Source organism: Anabrus simplex, chromosome 2 (genome assembly GCF_040414725.1).
Source record: "Anabrus simplex isolate iqAnaSimp1 chromosome 2, ASM4041472v1, whole genome shotgun sequence".
NCBI classification, from domain to species: Eukaryota; Metazoa; Arthropoda; class Insecta; order Orthoptera; family Tettigoniidae; genus Anabrus; species Anabrus simplex.
Window position 1 is genome coordinate 288,573,039 of NC_090266.1, and position 17,717 is coordinate 288,590,755.

The 17,717-nt window shown below is 42.2% G+C and overlaps 1 protein-coding gene across 1 annotated transcript; it reads left to right on the forward strand.

Annotated features, from left to right (window-relative positions):
- The first annotated feature begins 8,553 nt into the window (after nt 1-8,553).
- On the forward strand, nt 8,554-17,717 carry LOC136862780 (uncharacterized). The gene is made up of 4 exons (XM_067139033.2): nt 8,554-8,671; nt 10,018-10,172; nt 10,552-10,722; nt 14,580-17,717. Exons 1-4 carry the CDS (start codon nt 8,554-8,556, stop codon nt 14,991-14,993), a joined length of 858 nt encoding a protein of 285 aa, XP_066995134.2. The 3' UTR covers nt 14,994-17,717.

Genomic DNA, 17,717 nt, shown 5'->3' on the forward strand with positions numbered 1-17,717 from the left:
AAAAGGAAATCATCCTGGTGATGTTGCAAACAGCCAAGCTTATGGGGAGGAGGAAAATGATGTTGGTGAAATTATGCTTGAGGAAGTGGAAAGGATGGTAAATAAACTCCATTGTCATAAGGCAGCAGGAATAGATGAAATTAGACCTGAAATGATGAAGTACAGTGGGAAGGCAGGGATGAAATGGTTTCATAGAGTAGTAAAATTAGCATGGAGTGTTGGTAAGGTACCTTTTCAGATTGGACAAAAGCAGTAATTGCACATATCTATAAGCAAGGGAACAGGAAGGATTGCAACAACTATCGAGGTATCTCATTGATTAGTATACCAGGCAAAGTATTCACTGGCATCTTGGAAGAGAGGGTGCGATCAGTCGTTGAGAGGAAGTTGGATGAAAACCAGTGTGGTTTCAGACCACAGAGAGGCTGTCAGGATCAGATTTTTAGTATGCGCCAGGTAATTGAAAAATGCTACGAGAGGAATAGGCAGTTGTGTTTCTGTTTCGTAGATCTAGAGAAAGCATATGACAGGGTACCGAGGGAAAAGATGTTCACTATGCTGGGGAACTATGGAATTAAAGGTAGATTATTAAAAACAATCAAAGGCTTTTATGTTGACAATTGGGCTTCAGTGAGAATTGATGGTAGAATGAGTTCTTGGTTCAGGGTACTTACAGGGGTTAGACAAGGCTGTAATCTTTCACCTTTGCTGTTCGTAGTTTACATGGATCATCTGCTGAAAAGTATAAAATGGCAGGGAGGGATTCAGTTAGGTGGAAATGTAGTAAGCAGTTTGGCCTACGCTGACGACTTGGTCTTAATGGCAGACTATGCCGAAAGCCTGCAGACTAATATCTTGGAACTTGAAAATAGGTGCAATGAGTATGGTATGAAAATTAGCCTCTCGAAGACTAAATTGATGTCAGTTGGTAAGAAATTCAACAGAATTGAATGTCAGATTGGTGATACAAAGCTAGAACAGGTCGATAACTTCAAGTATTTAGGTTGTGTGTTCTCCCAGGATGGTAATATAGCAGTGGCGGTGGGCCCTTAGGGGCACAGGGGCACGTGCCCTGTCAAGTTTTTGCACTCAGAATTTCAGGAAATAATTTATAATTTAGTTGGGCTACAGCCGAACAACAGAATTATTTCTACAAATATTATCACGGCGAAATGTTATATTCTTAACTGGATTACGGATTTTGGTAGGTATTTAAACCCACCATGTCTTTAAGCACGAAGAGAGGATACCTTTTGTATTTAAAGAGACAAGCTGTTGCTGTCAGTGCGACAATAATAACTGCAGGAGTCTTGCGAAGCGAGTGGCAGGCGAAATGCGCAGCTCTGGGCACTAGACCGTCTTGTGCCCAAACGACGCGCCTGCGCATTAGAACACAGTATTTGAAGATGGTGAAAGTCCATGACAGCTGTGGGCTTGTGTGGGTGAGCGGGCGACGGGGAGTACTTCTGGTTGGGCACTCAGATCCTTGAGGCCTTCTGCAGCGCATGCGCATAGAGCAAATAACAGATCACGAGAAATATCCGCGCTTTACAAACATCAGTGTAGCCAATTCACCAATTCTGTAACTAAAGTAAATCCAATAATATTTTAGTCTTGTTTATTTAAAAATGCGTTCATATCGCTCATGCAGGGATTTAGTTGCTTTCAGATGTTTTCTTTATTAAAACAAGTTATCTTAAATGAGGTTGCCGTGTTTCTAATAGACCATTTAGCATCTGCCAACCTTATTCGGGTATCAAGTTTTGGAGAATTTTGTACTCTCTTTCCGGAAAAAATTTCGCGTCAACCGTAAACAAGTACCCGAAAGTGAACAAAGCCAGGCTCAGGACCGAACTTGAAGAGTTATATTCCAGGGTAGACGTGCGTGCGGCAGATGGTGCTGCGGCGCTTTTGCAACTTTTCCTGCGCAACAATATGCAAGACACTTTCAATGAATGCGTTAGGTTACTGAGCATCATTGTTACAAACCCGATGTCGACAGTGGAAAGTAAAAAGGTTTTCTCTACTCTAAATCGAATAAAGACCTTCTTGAGGAATACGATGAGCCAAGACAGACTAACGGCCCTGGCGATGCTTTCAATTGAAAGTAAAATGCTACGTTCGATTCCCGACTTCAACCAGCGAGTTATCGAAGTATTTGCTCAAGCAAAGGATCGAAGAATAGACTTAATCTAAAAATGAGAAGGTTAGTATATTCATTATTACTTGACTTGTAGGGGAACTGGTTATAAACGAAATGTGGATCAGCTTATCCCTTGCCATTTAGCTCAGTGAAATAACACTTGACCGGAAATGGAGAGGTCACAGGTTCGTGTCCCGTTTCCTTTGACCCCACCTTTCACTGTCTTTTTCCTTGGTGTTAATATCTAACTGGCACCAACTGTAAACGGGATAAGCTGATTTACAAGTCAGTTGTTAGTGTATTTATTCACATGCGCATTATTGTTATATTTTGCAACCGATACCTTAAATATCTACTTGACTGTCCATATTATTTTATAAGTTGTGCCCCGCCGGATAATTTGGCCACGGGCCGCCACTGTAATATAGTAAGTGAGATTGAATCAAGGTGTAGTAAAGCTAATGCAGTGAGCTCGCAGTTGCGATCAGCAGTATTCTGTAAGAAGGAAGTCAGCTCCCAGATGAAACTATCTTTACATCAGTCTGTTTTCAGACCAACTTTGCTTTACGGGAGAGAACGCTGGGTGGACTCAGGATATCTTATTCATAAGTTAGAAGTAACAGACATGAAAGTAGCAAGAATGATTGCTGGTACAAACCGGTGGGAACAATAGCAGGAAGGTACTCGGAATGAGGAGATAAAGGCTAATTTAGGAATGAACTCGATGGATGAAGCTGTGTGCATAAACCGGCTTCGAATGGAGGCGAATGGAGGATAGGTTACCTAGGAGAATAATGGACTCTGCAATAGAGGGTAAAAGAAGTAGAGGGAGACCAAGACGACGATGGTTAGACTCGGTTTCTCACGATTTAAAGATAAGAGGTATAGAACTAAATGAGGCCACAACACTAGTTGCAAATCGGGGATTGTGGCGACGTTTAGTAAATTCACAGAGGCTTGCAGACTGAACGCTGAAAGGCATAACAGTCTATTATGATAATGTATGTGTATATATATATACACATACTTACTGAAAAAAAATTATTTCCTTTTGCTCACCCAGTTCCGCTCCCTCCTACCACCCCATTTCATGTCTGACTCTCCCATGTAATTTTACATTCTCTCTTCCCTTTCTAAGGATTTTGTCTTCCTTTTCCTATGGGAAAATACTTCATTGTATAATAATGTATATACTAAGACCACTCTAATTATACAAATTTTTGTAACTGATCACTGTACACGGTTCGAACCACCCCCACCTTGTTGGCATTCCTCTTTCCTTTTCTCCCTTCTTCCCCTTTTCTTTTACCTTTTCCCATCTTTTTTGTACTTCCTATTTTTTTGCTGCTTTTGTGTTTTTTGTTCCTGAATTGGTGGTTATCATCATCGACGATCGTTTTCCTGAGAAGGCGCCTCTCTTGGACATCGACGGACCTTCGTCATCCATCGTCCACCCATCCTTCGGATTCCACCTGGTGGCGGGAGTATGTAACGTACTCTCATCATAAATACTACTGTACCCCTGCGTAGGTTTACAAACATCCCCACAGGGGAAGGAATGAAGGAAAAAGCGCACGGGCCTGGGCCTGTTTCAAACTAACATTCCTTTTAGCGAATAACCACATTTATTTTCAATACAAATCCCCTTAGTGGGTTTTCCTTTAAACGTGTTAACACGTACAATATAGTTTAAATCTCGAGACAGCCTCAGGCTGTGAACTAAGTACATTCATACTGGGCATTGAGCCAGAACATTAAAAACAAAATTCAACCATTCAAACTGCCGTCCGTTCAAAAGCACTCAGTACATACAATGGCAGAGAATCTATTATCCTTAACCAGTAACATTGGAGGTGGCAGCTAATTTTCAAGGTGCCTGCCCGTATACAATAACATTAAAAGGCACGTCGTAGGACTGAATATTTCGGAATCCCAATAGTGAGATCCTCCCTTCGTTCTACCCCACGCTAGCACATCAGTTTTATCTTGTAGAAGAGCTTACCTCCACACCGTGGACAAGGCAGGGTTCGAAACCCAAACGGACCAGCCGCCACAACTCAAGGCACCGAGTACATCAGCCGCTGCTGGCCATCAGGCAAGTCAAGTTTCTTAATCTCCGTCCGTAGCTCGACAAGCGAGCGGCGGACCGGAGGGAGGGGAGGAAGGCCAGCCCAATTGGCTGGAAGAGCGGGGAGGCATGTTGCCAAGGTAGCACGGCGGCAGGACGAAGGGAGAAAATCAACGTCGAAAGAAGGAGCTAGTTAGTGACATTTATAAATCATAACCCGTAAAAGGCCGTACACAGCTAATAATAATAATAATAATAAATAATAAATGAAAAAACAAACGTCTATGTTAAAGGCGCAACCAGGCAGCCAACAAAGCCCAAAGGGGCAAGGGAATTGCCTAAAACATACGGCACAGATCTCCCCTCCCAAGACCCTTAACAGGGGGGGGGGTAGAAGGGGCATCTTTTTTCTTTTTTTTTTTTGAAGAAACATACAAGAGTTTTACACAAATATACATCTTGATATACAATTTTCATCATTTGTTTTCGACGAGTTCTTCCTTGTGGAGATGAGAGATGAAATATGAAGAAATATGTCTTCCCGGGATGACACGATGACAAATGACAGAGCTGATGAGTCCCAAAACACACAATTGGACCAGACTGGCCAGCATTGGCAACAGGTCCGCAAGATGGTAAGGCCTAGGAGTAGGCGGCCCAGCACATCACCCAACAATGGTGATGGTTGAGAAAGTTCGAACCCCGTAACTTAGGGCGAGGTGACACATGCTGCAGTTTGCAAGATTTTGCCGCTGACACACGGCCTCAGGAGAGTAAGATGCCCAGGGGCCAGCTCCAGCGGGGGGCCCTCCCTCGAAGCTTGGGGGCACAGGCGACGATCTTCCCGACACTGCAAACACAAATCAGACAGCCAGCAGCACGTTGAAGCAAGTAGATAGTCAGGTGATGAGGCGGAACGTCAGTCGAGGCGCCGCGGCGGCACAATCAACGGTGTGGAGGTCAGCAAAAGGACGCGGGGGGAACTCCAGGAGGATTTACAAACATGCTCAGATAAAACAATTAAGAAGGCAAAATTGCCAAGATAATTAAATTACCCATTAAGAATAGGAAAACCCACTGAGGTGGAAGAAAATCAAAAGTAATAAACAAAGGAAACATGAAAAGCGCGAAGGCCAACTCTCAAGCGGGCTTAACCTGAGACAGGTGCACTCTCAAAACTCTCTTGGTCTCCGGGTCACTGACCAGCAAGGTGACGGGGGTGAGGAAATCGAGAATAGTACAGGGGCCTCTGAAACGTGGACCTAATTTCCCAGATGGCACAAAGTTTTTAATAAACACCTTGTCACCGACAACCAAATCGGTAGGTCGGCGGCCTTGATCGTAGCGGGCACGCTTCTGCTCGTACGACACCTTAAGGTTATGCTTCGCCTTCTTCCAAATTTCCCTAATGTTAGGAGGAACAATCTTCTCGGGAAGCAACTCATTAATATTCCATAAGTTGGAAATAGGAGAATTTGGCACGAAAGAAAACATCAGGGAAATTGGAGAAAATTTGTGAGCTTCATGGACAGCTGAGTTGAAGGCGAAGGCGAGCCAAGGAAGCGAGGTATCCCATCTCGACACATCCTGATGGTGGAAAGCAATGAGGGCCGAACGAAGGTTGCGATTGACCCTTTCAGCATACGAAGGCTGAGGGTAATGTGGGGAAGTCGTGACATGGGAAATCGAAAGACTGAAACAAAATCTTCTAAACAAATTGGAAGTAAATGCCCTAGCATTGTCGGACACCAAAAATTGACACGGCCCAAAGGATGAAAAGATGGACTTAAGGCATCTAATTGTAGTTTCAGCGGTAGCAAGTCTGGTGGGAAAAAACCAAGAAAAACGGGTAAACCCGTCCACACAAACCAAAATAAACCTATTCCCATCGCCCTTTGACCGGGGGAGGGGTCCCACGTAATCAATATACATCCGCTCCATGGGGCGAGTAGCTTGGTGGGACGACAAGAGACCCATTCTCGAGTTCACAGTAGGCTTGCTAAGGCCACAGACCTTACAGGCCTTAACTATCTCGCGAACTTCCCCATCTAGGCCTTTCCAGATGAAGTTCTCCCGAATCTTCTCCCTAGTCTTGAACACTCCTAGATGACCACCTAAAGGAGTTTCGTGATAATATTTAAAAATCACCGGAACCAAGACCGAGGGGATAACCACTTTCATTTTCTTATCGGCCCGGGAAGGGCAGCACAGAACATTGTTTCTCAAGACGTAGGGGGCAATATTCTGCCCGGTTTTAAGATCCTGAATAATAGGGCCCAACACCGGATCCTCACCCTGAATTTTAGCAATCTGGTGGAACAGCAAGGGGGTATCTAATAGGATACCACCGGAAAGAGGTAACGAGAGCACGGGTTCCGACCCTGTTGACTCAGAAGAACCAACATAGTGGTCAGAGAACATTCGACTTAAGGAATCGGCGACGACATTTTCCATCCCCCGGATATGGTGGACATCGAACTGGAAAGCGAAAATGCGAATAGCCCATCTGGCTAAGCGACCGGTCCTTCTAGGCTTACCAAGGACCCAGCTAAGCGCCTGATTATCGGTTTCGAGCAGAAACTTAACATGCTCCAAATACATCCTAAACTTCTCTAGGGCGAACAAAACCGCTAAACCCTCAAGCTCATAAACCGAATACTTCGACTCGAGCGGGGATAGCGTCCTAGAGGCGTACGCGATGGGGCGCCTACCCGATTCTGAATCCTGTAACAAAACCGCCGCGACAGCGGACGAGGAGGCGTTAGCTATAGCCATTTTCAAGTCCTCAAAGGCTGCCTGCTGCGAAGACCCCCATTCAAATTTAACCCCCTTACGACGAAGCGAGTTAAGCGGGGCAGCACGATTAGCGAAGTTTGGGATGAACTTGCGAAAGAAATTTATCATCCCCACAAACCGAGCGACGCCTTTAACATCCGTCGGGGGCCGGAACTGGTGAATAGCCTGGGTGCGAGATTGGTCAACCGAGACCCCGCTAGGGGAAACGATATGACCAAGAAAGGACATCTGAGGCCTAGCAAAAGAGACCTTAGAGAGCTTAACCATCAACCCGGCTTGACGCAAGCGTGTCAAGACTTCCTTGAGATGCTGAAGATGATCTTCAAAAGTTTCGGAGTACACGACTACGTCATCCAAATAATGGTACAAATAGCTGAATTTGATGTCCGAAAACAAGTGATCAAGGAGCTTAGTCAACACGGCAGCCCCCGTAGAAATGCCAAAAGGCACCCGGCAAAATTCGTATAGGTTCCAGTCAGTCGCGAATGCAGTTAAGTGACGAGATTCTTCGGCCAAGGGAATTTGATAGTAAGCTTGGTTCAAATCCACGACAGTAAAATACTTGGCCCGTTTGAACCACGAAAAACACGAGTGCAGATCTGGAAGAGGAACCAATTGCAATACGATCTTATTTAACACTCTGTAGTCAAGAACCGGGCGAAAGCCACCTTGCGGTTTTGGAAGAAGAAAAATGGGAGAGGAGTATGACGAAGTAGAAGGTCGTATGATCCCGTCATCCAGCATTTTGTTAATAATTTGCTTCAACGCCTGCATTTTACGAGGCGAAAGGCGATAAGGAGGAATCCTCACAGGGACGGAATCAGTGACTTCGATCTTATACTCAAGTATGTTAGTAACTCCCAATTTTTCTGTAAAAACATCAGGAAACGCACTACATATCTCCCTAATGCACTGTGCCTTATCCTCCGACAAATGGCTAAGGTCGGAGACCATTTCGTTTTGAGGGGGCGCGACACATGAAGCTAAAGCAGAATTATGCAAAGACAAACTTAGTTTTTCCCGTTCAGCAAACTTAAACCAGCAATGGCTATTTTGCATGTCTAACACGAGCCCAGCATAAGCAAAAAAATTAGCCCCAAGCACCACAGGACACGATAAATCCTTGGCCACATAAAAGCTATACTTCCACGTAAAATTGGAGATGCGAATCTTACATTTGATTAAACCAATTACTTCAAGTTTAGACAGGTTAGCCGAAATACACGAAAAGGATACAGGCTGAATATTAGCAATTTTACAAATGGCCTTGTGTGAAATAACCCAAGATTCACTCACAAGGGAAAGGACACTTCCCGAGTCCAAGAGTGCTTGAGCAGGTTAATTATTTAACTCAATCGAAATAAAGGGAGCGAAACCCTTAACATCACCCGATATTTCCAAGCAGTCCGGTGGGCAATCAACCCCAGACTGAAAAGGAAAATGGGAATCACGTCTCTCAACAACAAGGGAAGAAGGGCCGGCTGGAATGGAAACCGACTCCCGGCCTAGTCAGAGCTCTGCGGAACGATTAGGACACCGCCTCGCCATGTGTCCCGCTAACCCACATCGAAAGCAGACGACTCCCGATAACCCCGTGTTATTCCTCTCACTACCACCGGCATTAGGCGAGGAATTGGTGGAAGTACGAGAAGGACATCGATTACGCAAATGATCTATTGCCCCACAGGCGTAACACTTCCTAACAAGAGCAAGCTTCCCAGACGATGGCGGCTGAGTACGTTGGTCTGACAAAGGTACATTCGACTCGCGGAGAGAGTCGGCGTGCCGAACTCCCTCGGCAGATACCACCACAGCCTCGAGTTCGCTAAATGTACGAGGGCGAGTAGCAAAACACACATAAGACCGATAATTAGGGGAGATGCCCTCCACGATCGTAGACACCATTTGCTCTTCAGAGTAACCAAGTGCGAACACCCGAGCATAAAATTTAATATCCGAAATAAAGTCAGACAAGCTCTCCTCTAAACGCTGCACTCTAAAATAATGTTTCTGAATTAAGGAATTAAGCGCACGTGCAGGAATAAAATAGGTCAACAAGTTCGCATGGAACTCGTGCACGGAAGTTTGGGCCGCTATGGCATGAACGATTTTATCAGCTAACACATCGGTGGCATAGGGGTAAATAATTTGGAGGACCTGTACGTTCGACATTCCAAAGACCAAGGCATGGTCCTGGAATTCGACCAAAAATCGAAGGAACGACACAATCTCACTCGCCGAACTGACCGAATAACAAGAAGCCTTTTTTAACACCAGACTCAAGGGGTGAGGAAGACTAGAAAACCCTGCGTTATAGAGCACCGAAGTAGACTGCTGATCCTTGCCTGAAAGGCCGTCACGATCTCTTAATGGAGGCATAGACAAAGGGGCCGACTGCCCATTTAACTCAACTCCGTCAACTGCCTTATTCGACTCACCTTCAGCCGCAGTAACGGAAAGGCAAGTGTTCTTAGATTTACCTGACAACCTCATCAACCATGAATCAACCTTCTCTAATAAAGTGGAGGTTTCCGATTGCAATACCTCAACCTGACCCTTAAGGTCATCTTTAAGTTCTAAGGGCCGGTTGCAGAAAGGTCCATCAAATCAGTCCTTGATGGAAGATCAGCTGATTGCCCATCAACTTTAATTTCAGAGCGCGTTGCAGGAAACCTAAACCCCGATCAGGTTTCTCCAATTTACTGATTGAAAATCTGAGGAGAAACTATATCTGGCAACAGCGCAACTAGTGACCACTGCCGTGTTGATTCGTTAAGGAAGGTGTGTAGCAGAGACATCAAAGTGGCAGTGAATCAGAGAACAGCTGATCCAGATCGTGTTTGGAAAAGTGAAAAATAGCGGGTTTTGAAGCGATATTAGTTTTCGGCTTAAAATGAATGATATCCCCACTAAGAAAATGAGAGGGCCGAATTTTTCATTAAATGATAGAGCCCTCTTACTTAATATAGTTGAGGGATACATGCATATAATCGAAAATAAAAAAAACAAGATGCTGTGTGGGCAAAACAAAAAGAGACGGCTTGGAAGGAAATTGCTTCTGATTTCAATGAAGCCAGTTGCGAATGTTCCAGGACACCACAGCAGCTGAAAATTGCCTTTGAAAATTTTAAAAGAAGAGCAAAGAAACAGGCTGCAGTTGATAAGGTAAGTTTAAGTTTTATCATGTTGTTGGTTAATTAATTCAAATTTTGAGTGTACAGAAGTTTAATATGCCACAGATAAGTACCAATACTTATTTCAAGGAATTTCATTTGCGATAATTTGTTAAAATCTGAGTTGTTCTGTGTCCAAAACCGGTATTAGTTGAGGTTATGTTAGATTATTGACTATGGATAACAGAACATTACATAGCTCCTTATAAGATAATTACACCTTGTACATTTAACATTTCAGTATATTTAACGAAGAATAAACCACTTCAGATTAAAAAAAAAAAAATGAAATTGGTACTATATAGAGGAACTTTGAAAACATAATGAGCAATTGAAACATTACGTCATCAATTCTCTTATCACCTTTCCAGGCTGAACTCTACAAAACTGGTGGCGGGACATTTAGAAAAAGCTTGGATGCAGATGGGGAAAGACTGGTATCCAGGCCAAACTCCCATTTTGCACCGTTAACCAATTCCTGTGATAGCGATGGCCAATATCAGGTGTTTGAAGGAAGTTCTGAGGATACCTCCAATCTTGAGGCAAGTATAAATAAACTTTGTATAATTTAGGTTGTAAAATATATGTACCTAACTACATTAGCCTACTTATCAATGACTACGAAAGGATCAGGGGTAGATGGTTAATAAGACCCTCTGAAGTGTAAATTACATTATAGCAAAAGGTAAACAATGGAAATCTTCCCAGAAGCAAAAAGAGAGAGATATTTCCTTTCTAACTAAGTTACTGTACAATAAAAAGTCCTTTACAGCCACTCATTCCCTCTGAGGGCTGTTTGATGAACACCCCTGACATGTCAGATCAATGTTTTTGTCACTATCCAATACATACGTAGACTAATAATAATAAAAAAAAATTCCTAAACGATACAGGCCAATGACAGAAACAAAATCAGTGTTAGACAAAAATTGATCTTTGTCACTGGCCACAAACCAAAAAAGGGAAGCTGTAGCCCAATTTGTTGAAAGACAGTCTATGTCCCATACACCCTTACCTGTTTCTCCCCCACACAACTTCTGGAGTTGTGCAACTGGCAACAGTTCATTGCAAGTAAGCCGATGTGAGTGCTGCATGTGGAACATCTCACTAGCAACAAGACTGTATGTTGCAGAGAGATGCCTGTGTGCTGCACATGGAACATCTAACAACTAGCCTACAAGAGTCTTATTTTTTTTATATTATATAGTTTGCAAGATAAAAATATGTAGGAAAGTCCATATTTTAAATTTATTTTAATTTATTTTAAATATACATTTTTAAAACTTTAGGCCTATAATAATCATGTACCTTAGCATGTATTGCCTGGCTGCACTGAATTCTTAGATATTAAATATTTTTGTAGTTTTTATTTCCATAATGATCACATTTGGAGAGAATGGAGCTCTATTTTTCAGTACAGAGCTCGATACCTGCAGTCGCTTAAGTGTGTCCAGTGTCCAGTATTTGGGAGATAGTGGGTTCGAACCGTACTGTCAGCAGCCCTGAAGATGGTTTTCCACTGTTTCCCATTCTCACACCAGGCAAAGGCTGGTGCTGTACCTTAATTAAGGCCACGGCTGCTTCCTTCCACTCCTAGCCCCTTCCTGTCGCATCGTCGCCATAAGACCTGTCTGTGTCGGTGCGACGTAAAGCAACTTGTAAAAAATATATATATATATTTCAGCAACTAGTATTTTCATGGAAAATAACATCAGATATTTCTATTTTCAATATACAGTATATACATTAAATATTTTCTAATAGGTCTTAATGGTAGTTTATGTTTCTTTGTGATTAACAAACAAAGATCATCTGTAATACAAGAAACAACTTGGACAAAAATGCAAATGCATGCATGACTGGATGGAGTAAAAGTTATACTCCTCCAGATATTCATTAACCAAGTAATAAACTGTATCAGTAAAGAATCTCACTTGACTGTTCCAGAATAGCTGATATTTTGAGATTTAAAACATGCTCTTGCTCATAAATTAAGGATAATATGAGCTTTTGGTACCATGGGGCATGACTTTGTACTAAACTAGTGCTGACAGCATAGATACAGTCAAACATGCAAGAAAGAACCAATGTACACATGTGATGCATAACTATTCTTTTGACCATATACACAGGTTTCAGTGTGGTATGTGATGACCATGCACATAGATACTGTACATACAGTACAATGGGTAGATGTATTGTGGATCAGGTTGTCGAGCAGCTGTTGGGAGATGGTCTCTCATTCTTGCACCAGTGCCTGTCATAGCTCCAGAAGATTTGTGGGAGGGGAAAACATGCACCCACACATCGACAGAGAGCATTTCAGGCACGCTCAATGAGGTTTAGAATATGGGAATGGATAGGCCAAGCCATTCATCTGGTGTCTTCTGTTTCATGGTTGATCGCAGCCCAATGTAGTTGTGCATTGTCATCCATCAGTAGGAACGTGGGACCCACTGCATTCCTTAAAAGGCAGGTGTAATTTTGCAGATTGACATCCTGGTACAACAGATGTGTTGCAGTTCCCTACATAATGCTGCTTATAGCAGGTAGATACCTCGTTCATATTTCACGCCAGACGATTGCGTGACAAAAATCACTCTTGAGAGTATACTTGGAATAGTCAGTGAAGCGAACCTGGGTCCACTCTATACCAGGCATTACAGGCTCCTCTGTGGGCATTGGTCAGTGGAATGTAAATTGTAGGCCTCCATGCTCGTTGAGTCATCTGTGCACTGTGTGTCCAGGAACAACTGTTCCAGTGGGAGCAGCAAGGTGCCCTTGCAGTACTCGTGCACTTATGGTGAGATACCTTTCTTGTACACTGTAGATGTTCTCTGCTGTATTGCCAAGATATATTTTATGCCTGGTGAGATGACACTTCATGGCATATGTAGGTCCTGTAGTACACCCTTCTGCATTAGGCCAGCCTCTAGTCCCTTCTCTATCCTGCCCCTCATTATATCATCATTATGTGAGTTTTGAGCCATTTCCAACTCACAATCACCACTGACAGCAGAATCACACCTGTGAGTCATCGGTCCAGTTAAACACCACCACCCATCTGACCAAGATCACAGTTACTGCAAGGTGTTTGGTACAGTGATTTCAAGCCACAACATGCACACCAAAATTTTGTTTGCAGCTGCTTCAGAATTAACCTTAATTTATGAGCACATGTGTAAGGCATAAACATTATTTCTACCCATATAGCTAGGCTTGTTTTTTGAAAATTCTAAAAGCTTGCAGCCTACCAGTGCAAGCAAGTCTTTTTGTCTTGTACTGCAGTAATGAACAGTATATCTGAGTTTTATAACATTACACATTGTTTTGAACGTGTAGGTGTTTGCACAGTTCATTTTATTTGAATTTTGCTAGGTATCCAACTTAATGGCTAGTTTCTGCAAAATTTATAAAAATTCTGCTGGGAAGTATTACTTCATAATTCTGTGCCATATGTTGTGGGGAAATAGATCACTCTTGCAGTCCTGACAGGACCTATTTAACCACTATTCCACTATTCACTGCTTATGTGAACTAATTTCTCTGCATGTTTCTTCAGAGTAAATGTTCATCTATTCTCATTGATTGCATCCTCTCCACTGCAAATGTGCAGTTTGAAGTCAGTAAACATGACTTTCTCTCTTGTGTGCTATCTCAACATAATAAAATACACAACATGATAAGGACTTCATTCAGATCAAAAGTAACTTTAATTTAACATCAAAAATAGTTATGAATATTACTGGTTTTGAATGAGAGAGTATCCTTTCATAATTACATAACAGTAACAGGATACAAAAGTGATGTGGAGATAACCTAAAATTGAATAAATAACCAATGAAAGGAAGAGTGTATATATAAGAATATTGAAAAAATGTAACTGAATTATGTACTTGCAAAATGTAAGACAAAGTAGTATGGTACAGTCTAGTATGTGTGAAGATAAACAAGTTGGCAAACAAAACAAAGTTACAGATAGTTGAACTGCAGTGCCTGGTAAACTGAATGATGAAGTTCAGTGGTATCTTTTCACAGTGTAATAGAGTTTGACCTAGAGAATGTTAACTTATTTCAGTTTAAGTTTAAAAAAATCTAAAGGTGCCTTTTGCCCTGAGAATCACAACCTGTTTGAGCATCATAATCTGGATGCATTACATGCTGTAGAAAACTCTCACTTCCTGCAAAACATAAATAGGAAGAACGCAGAGTGCTGATGGTTTGGAAGGGAGCCTGACATATAGGAGAGTAATATTAAGGAGAATGCAGAAATAAATAAATAAATACAGATTTTAGTTGTTACCTCAAACTAATTTCAAATATATTATCTCAAATAATGACAAACTATTCTATTGAAAGTTTTGACATCTAATTAATGGAATGCATCTCTTCATTACAGGATACGCAGGAAACCCTGTTAGATGTTTCCGTCCCTGTTGTGACACATCTCACTGCGACTGCTGGCTGTGGTGATTCTGCAGATCGCACAGAAGATGAAGTTTCACCTGTTCTCTTGTCTTCGTCTCCTTCAAATAAAAATTCACATTCACAGTCAGCAGTTCAGCATCCGCATGCGGTGTCACAAATTTTGAGAGGAGGCAGAATATCCAGATCCAACTCATGTGTTTCTTCCGAGCATGTAAGGCACAAAAAGAGGAACAGGCTGGGAGACTACACTGCCAGCAAAACAGATTTCACTGATTTTAGACGCCAACTCTTACTGGAAAAGCATGAGTTAGAGATGGATATTTTACGCACAAAATCTCCAGATGGCAAAAACAGAATTAGAAATAAAGAGAGCCATTTTAAATAGAGAAATGAATAAATAATTTCCATTTCAGTGAGAGAATGTGTTAAAACTTTATTTACCTTTCTGCCACTTCCATAAAATGTGTATTTATGAGAGCAGCTCTGACTGCATTTCTCCCATTTCCTCTTCCTCCTGCAAGTAGTTCATCCTCATCTGCCTCTGGGTACATTCTTGCAATTATATCTTCATCGAGAGGTGGGGGATCATTTTCTCCTCTCTCCAGTAGTAGGTTGTGGAGTGCAAAACATGCAGTAATGCATTCTAAAGTGGTAGATCTTTGCCTTCCCAGTCTGAACCAAAGACCCACTGACAAGCATGGGAACCTTCTTTTTACAACTCCAAATGCTCGTTCGATGCAGTTCCGAGTGTATACCAGAGTAGAATTGTACATCATCTCTGGTTCAGTCCTGGGATTTACTAAGGGTGTCAATAGAAAATTTGAGCATGGGTAACCTCCATCACCTAAAAGGATTCCATTGCCCATTTCTCTATTGACAAACTGAGCACGCAGCCTACTCATTAAAAATATGGTGCTGTCATGTGTAGATCCCTGCCAACGGGCTACAACATTCCAGAACTTTAATGAAGGTGTACAGACTGCCTGTACATTTATAGAAAAGAAACCTTTTCTATTGCGGTACAGTTCTGCATCATTTCCACCTGGTGATATGATGGGAATGTGAGTACAGTCTATACAACCAATCACTCTTGGAAACACTGACATGGCAGAAAATTCTCTTTGAATTTCCTGACGTTCTCTGTCAGTAGTGGGGGGTTGGATCAAAGTTTCGGCGAGCATTGCAATCTCGTGTGTCACTTGCCTAACCACTCTGCAGATGGTTGATTTGTGAACCCCTACCAAGTTACCCAAAACAATCTGAAAACACCCAGTAGCGTAAAACGGAAGTGTTATTAGAAGCTGGTTCATGGGAGAGAGGGGGTGGTTTCTATTTGTTTGTCTACAAATTCTTTCCTCAATTGACAACAAAAAAACACACGCGTCCTTACTTAACCTAAATCTTTTCACAAACTCACTTTCGTTACACATAAAAAACAGTTCATGTCTATCATGAAAAATTCATCTTCTTAATATAATTTCTTCATATTGTTCGAAGATTTCTTCGTCAGAAGAATCCATGTTAATAAATTACTGTACTAGATACACTCGTAACAACTGACCGGCGAACAGGCCACGGCAGGAGTAGGAGTACGGCACGGTACGAAAATTACAAAACATAAACAAACATGCTGCGGGATAGGCTGAAGTTTTGTCATGTTGGCTTATTAATTCTAAAAATTCTTGTTTTATACAGATATAAAAATGCCAGAGATAAATATTTATTTCAAGATTTGGGTGGTATAAATTAATCGTTCCATGTTCAACACTGAGGTTATATGTGAGAATAATGACTACGGAAAACAAAACAGTACGTCACTCAAATCCCATTTTCTACACGAACTTGGATTTATTTATCACTGAAACGTTAAATCAGATGTATTTAACAAAAGAATAGCATCCTTGTGTTTTAACGACTGCAAGAATTGATTGGAGAATCAGTGCTTGATCAGCATGAATTTGCTGGTCAAATCTGATGGGAGATTGATCGTCAATCAAACACTGATTGCTGTTTCTGCAACTCACATAGGATGATTGCCAATCAAACCCACACTGATTGCCAGTCAATCTCCGGTCAAACTCTGATTGGCTTTTCTCCAAATCTTCGATCCTATGTAAATAGTGGCTCAGACGACCTTGAACCCTCTTTAACTGATGAACCGAAGCAATATCAGTTTCCAAAAAATCCATGACTGAGATGATCTCTGTTAAGTTTGCTCGGATCAAGGACGTCGCCCCACCGACCTCGCTATCAGTATAAACAGGCACAGTAATAGGTTTATCAAGGTTCGACCTTAATAAATTCTCATCGCTTTTCACCGTTCCTTTTGACTACAAATTCCTAATGAGCAGTTCATACAATAACTCTTCCTTTCGCAAGGCCCCCGGATAAGAGACATCTCGAGCCGCCATAATGCTCGAACACTGTTGGACCCTCAGGTCGAAAGAATTCGAAGAGTACACTCGCAACTAAACGGAATAATACTCGAATTGAAACCAGGCCCATTCAACCACGCTCCGGGCTACCACTCTGTACCCCTGCGTAGGTTTACAAACATCCCCACAGGGGAAGGAATGAAGGTAAAAGCGCATGGGCCTGGGCCTGTTTCAAACTAACATTCCTTTTAGTGAATAACCACATTTATTTTCAATACAAATCCCCTTAGTGGGTTTTCCTTTAAACGTGTTAACACGTACAATATAGTTTAAATCTCGAGACAGCTTCAGGCTGTGAACTAAGTACATTCATACTGGGCATTGAGCCAGAACATTAAAAACAAAATTCAACCATTCAAACTGCCGTCCGTTCAAAAGCACTCAGTACATACAATGGCAGAGAATCTATTATCCTTAACCAGTAACATTGGAGGTGGCAGCTAATTTTCAAGGTGCCTGCCCGTATACGATAACATTAAAAGGCACGTCGTAGGACTGAATATTTCGGAATCCCAATAGTGAGATCCTCCCTTCGTTCTACCCCACGCTAGTACATCAGTTTTATCTTGTAGAAGAGCTTACCTCCACACCGTGGACAAGGCAGGGTTCGAAACCCAAACGGACCAGCCGCCACAACTCAAGGCACCGAGTACATCAGCCGCTGCTGGCTATCA